The sequence below is a fragment of the Heterocephalus glaber genome, unplaced genomic scaffold, assembly GCF_053883595.1.
Source record: "Heterocephalus glaber isolate CG9 unplaced genomic scaffold, H.glaber_assembly_v1.0 deba00001550, whole genome shotgun sequence".
NCBI classification, from domain to species: Eukaryota; Metazoa; Chordata; class Mammalia; order Rodentia; family Bathyergidae; genus Heterocephalus; species Heterocephalus glaber.
Genome location: NW_028258343.1, coordinates 17,103,501 through 17,108,395, shown reverse-complemented (window position 1 = coordinate 17,108,395; position 4,895 = coordinate 17,103,501). Strand labels below are relative to the sequence as shown.

General features: G+C 36.0%; 1 protein-coding gene across 1 annotated transcript; it reads right to left on the bottom strand.

Annotated features, from left to right (window-relative positions):
- Positions 1-1,243: 1,243 nt before the first annotated feature.
- LOC101699801 (AP-1 complex subunit sigma-2-like) lies at positions 1,244-3,055 on the bottom strand. Its single transcript, XM_087190298.1, has 2 exons — positions 2,632-3,055; positions 1,244-1,281 (listed from the first exon to the last, which is right to left on the bottom strand). Exons 1-2 carry the CDS (start codon positions 3,053-3,055, stop codon positions 1,244-1,246), a joined length of 462 nt encoding a protein of 153 aa, XP_087046424.1.
- Positions 3,056-4,895: the final 1,840 nt, after the last annotated feature.

The window sequence follows — 4,895 nt, the reverse complement described above, 5'->3', positions numbered from 1 at the left end:
CTCACTTCAAGAGAGATTAGGGAGCGTTGTAAAATGGGGAAACAGTGCAAATTTGTAGAAAAGCACCACCCAAATAAGGCTATCTTACTGCGAGGGATGAATGTGTTTAATGACAATGCAGTGTCACATTTCCTCAAAATCCTCAAAAGGAGGCAAAACAAGTGTCATTGGATGGGGTCCTTGGTTGTTGTTGTTTTTTTTAAGTACATGCAATACTTTTATTTTAAACATGCAAGAAAAGCTATTTCAGAATCTACTAATTTAAAGCAAGCAGCTGTATACAGATAACAAAAGAAGCAACATTTTGTTACAACTTAGCACACAGCATCCAAAGCAAACAGGCATGAGACGATGCATATTTATGCAGCATTAAAAAAGCAGATGAACAACATAGTGCAGGGCAGGGGAGGGGTGGAGGGGGAAAAAAGGAAATGAAAGACCCATGTTTCCCAGTCCTTCGAATGTAGTGTCTTACAAGCAAGAATGTTAAGAATGGAAATAACTGATTTGTATACCTGCCTAACACTAAGTTTGTTCACAAGGCATTTTTGTAGGTCTTCCAGTGGCAAACCAGTTTGGGCAATTTCTGAAGCTCCTGTTTAATTACAACTTACTTAACTCAGGCCTTAAATTCTGTAGATACAAACAATGAATTATTTGGTACTTTTTCTTTTACAATAAAATCTGCTATACGTTTTATTAAAAGCATACACAATAGTGATCAATGTTAAAGGTTTTAGTATTCAGAAATATAAAACTATAGTTAACAAAGCATTAAATAACATCAACGTGTATAGACTATAAGATAACCACACTAAATACAGTTGTTTTCTTTAACAGTTGAACAACAAGCCACTCTCAGTATTACTGCATTGCTTATTTTGATGGAGCACTTCAGCCATATTTTCTTTGGTAACATTAATGATTGCTGTGTTTTTCTCTTATAAGATTGATCACAGATGTGTGAGTATGTGTCTGAGATAAAAGTACATAGGACATATTTTGCCAAGAAGAAATTAAACCAGTTGTGGACAAAAATAAGCTATATCAAGATCACATATAGACTGAAAACAGGAAAGAAAATTACAAATGGAAAAAATACAGTTGTCAAGATGTTAGTTCTGAAACGTTGTATGATTATTTTCCATGACAACCAGTCACCATGCTGAGGACATTTTCTTTCAGAAGTATATCAGCTCTCTTATTTCTTCTGGGAAATTCTGCATACTTGATGAGTAGTCATTTAGTACACAAGGACATTAAAATATTTGTGACGTGGCTACAAAAGAGATGTATATGTTCTTACACGGAGTACACAAACTGGTACAGACACAATCAGATTTCTAGAATGTTTAGTTCATGGTAAAGTTGCCTAAAAGTTAAGTTTTTGGTTGCTTTTGTTCTTTGGTTTATGGCTAAACATGTAACTTCTTAATGCCTAGGAGTTCAGATTTATTTGTATAACTTTATATAATGATAAACAAGGTGATCACCTGCACCCAAAAATATTCTATTTATATTTAATAGTAATACTCTGAAAAGATTTTCAGTTTAAGTCACCTGGTCAGTGCTGAGTTAACTGAAAAAATAGAATACACCCTTCCACCAGTATCTTAGGTTCAGGATTTTATCACATGAAGCAGGGGATCCTAGAGGAAAATCTTCCAAGGAAAAAATGGACGTAGTCATGCATATGGTATTTTAAATAACAATAAAGGCTTTTTAACTGTTCACTTAGCTACAAAACAGTAAGTCCAATGAATATGACTTTGAAAATAAAGATTTTTTTTTTTAAATCCTCAAATTAGACTTTTTAGAGAACTCACCAAACAAAACTGTTAAATGCATATGCCTACGAATTTATCTCACAAGACATTTCTCACATCAACAAGGCAAAAAAGGTAATCTGAAGTGGGGTTTAAACTGATCCTGTCTGCCCCACCCCAATTTCCAGAAATAACATGGAAAATTCTGTCTATTCCATTTTATATTTATTCAAGCTTGAACTCTGAGATATTGGGCTACAAAAGCACGTAAACTGTCCCTCCAAAAATAACAGATTCCTATATTTATACAACCATTAAATGCAGTAATATCTGAGGATAAAATCCAGGCATAAACATTTTAAGGAGATAGCTGCCTTTTTTCTCTACTCAGAATAGATAGTGGTGAAGTTAAACAGCAAGCAATTAAAATAAATATTAATAACAACCCCCAATTCATTTCCTTACAGAAGCTTTTGTTTTCATAGGGAAATTCTACTTTACCGATGGTATTAGCAAATCACAGTATTTAATAAATATCTTTTTGTCTGTGAACCTCTAAACCTATTTCAACATTCTCTGCAGAAGATAAATTACAAGCCCCAGTGACTGATCACTATCAGAGCAAAATTCTCTATGAAAGCATCAGTTTAATCAGATAATTGGGACTATCCCTTGATATTTAAGGTAATTTAGGCTTTCTAAGTAATGCTAAAATATAACAAGCTTGACAAAATTGTAACTGTGAACTGAATTTATCTCTTCTACAACGTTTTGATGCATGTTTGCACTCCAGCATGTATTCTAGTACGGTTTTTTTCTTAGACCACCCACTGAAACTCCTGCTGTGATATACCTATTCTGTCCTCCTGCAGGAGATCGGCATGTTCCATTGCTTTAAGGTCATTTTTATTCAGTGTTTCCTGAACTTCCCCTCCCAAAAGAAATTCATCCAAAATAAAATAGGCCTTCTCAAAATTAAAGACGATATCAAGTTCACACACACTCCCAAAATACTTGTCAAATAATTCCACGTAACGATGAATTATTTCCAGGGTAATTAGTTCACTGTCCTGTTCCTCAATAGCACAGCAAAAATACAGACTAGCGTATCTTTTGTAAACAATCTTCGGACCTCGCCACTCAAGGAAGCTGCACATTTTAGGTTTCCTTTCTAAAACGGTTGGAGCAAGTTCTCTTGTGATCTTTTTCTTCTCTTTGTCTGACCGTGGGACATACCATTTCTGCAATCGAAGCTTTCCCTGACGACTAAAAAGCAATATAAACTGCATGGTGGCAGTGGACCGCGGACGCGTGGAGGATCGGCCAGCCGGAGAGGCAGGCCCTGCCTCCCAGACGAGGAAGAGAAGCCGTGTTGCTGTCTTGGGTCCTTGTTAAAGCTGAACTAAAAGAAAGATTACACTGAGCCAATAAGATAGTGATTCTGTTAGTGTGGTAGTGATAGCGAAAGTCTTCCTACCCAATAACCCTCTCTCTTGTCTCCCTCACGCCAGCCACGAAGGATTTCAAAGGCAAGTGCAAGTTAACTTGTTTATTTTTCTTTAAATTTCATATTTTCTTTATTATTTTGTATTGTATTAGAGCATTGTAGTCATTTTATATAAATATTTTGGGGTTTTGGAATGAATCATCTGAGTTTCCATCATTTCTTATGAGGAAATTTGCTTTGATTTACAAGTGTTTTAGTATACAAACTTGTTTCCAGAGCAAATTGTCACAAGTCAAGGTTTTACTGTACTTTCCATAAAGCTAGAATTATCTTTGTACTAAAACCAATGATATGACTCAAAGTGAAGCCTATGGACTAATGTCCCTGGTGGAGATAGGAGCAAAAAATTCTCCATGAATTTCTAGCAAATGAAGCCAAGCAGTACATTAAAAATATTATTCACCATTATCAAATGGAATTCACCCAGAGATGTAAGGATTGTTCAACATATGTGAATTAATAAATGTTATATATCACATCAACCGAATGAAGAGCAAAAGCTAGATTCAGAACTTCATGATAAAAACTCTGATCAAATCAGGTGTACCAGGAACACGATTCAACTTAGAGCGCGTCCACAGCCAATATTATAAAAATGAGGAAAAATGAAAAGCTTTCTAAGCTCAGAAACAGGACAAAGATGACCACTTTAAAATATTTTAAAATATAGTACTGGAAGTCTTAGCTAGCTAGAGCCATCAATATTTTCCACATATTGGAAAATCAATGCAGCACTTTGTGGAGAGGTTGCTAGTGGAAGGCTGGGTGAGCATGTGTGGGTTTAGGCGATGTACAAGAACTCTGAAATTTTCATTCCATTTTGTTATGTATCAAATCTTCTCTGAAAAGTAAAGTTTAATTTTTTAAAAATTGAATGTTTAATGAATTTTCCTCAGAAAGAAAGACAGGAAATGATTGTGCCACCAATATCAAATTCCAAACACAGAGCTAGCACTATCATCTGGGTTATGCTATTGTTTATTCAACATTACGAAACATGAATTCAGTAGTCACTGTGTAATGGTGGCAGTGCTGGGTGCCTAGAGATTGGAGATTCTGAGAACAATAGAAATGTAATCTTGATCACTAGAGGGAGAGGTAGCAATGCATGCATGGTCTCTGCAGAGCTAGGAACATACAGAGGAGAAAACATGATCAGCAGCTCTTAGTGGTAGGTGGAAACTTTCCAAAAGGTGTCCATAATCTTCAACCTTGAAAAATGAATAGGACTTTATTCAGTGAGCTAGGTAGGAGGGGACCTCACACAAGAATTATGACACAAAACACTTTTTCAAAAAACCTTCATTAGTACATATTTTCTGAACAGGCCATTTACAATCATCTTGCGTAGTGAGTACGTGTACAGACTACAGCTTGTTCTCTTTTTAAAAATCTCCTTCCTTTTCCCTCCCCTCCCTCATTCCCCCTCTAATTTCCCTATCCGAATTTTCATTCTTGTTAATATTATGAATCTTAGCTCATTGGCTCTTCCCTCCTCCTCACGCTTGTTCCCATGGACCACCTCACTATTGCAAGAGTTCCAGCCCGTTATTCCCTTCTATCCATCCTTCTCTTCTTCTTCCCCTTCCTCCTCCTCCTCCTCCTCTTCTTCTTCCTCCTCT

Coding starts and splice junctions, on each gene's coding strand:
- LOC101699801 (XM_087190298.1), bottom strand. CDS start 3,055: ATGCAGTTTATATTGCTTTTTAGTCGTCAGGGAAAGCTTCGATTGCAG. Junction 1,282..2,631: donor ACATGCCGATCTCCTGCAGG/AGGACAGAATAG, acceptor CATCTCTTTTGT/AGCCACGTCACAAATATTTT.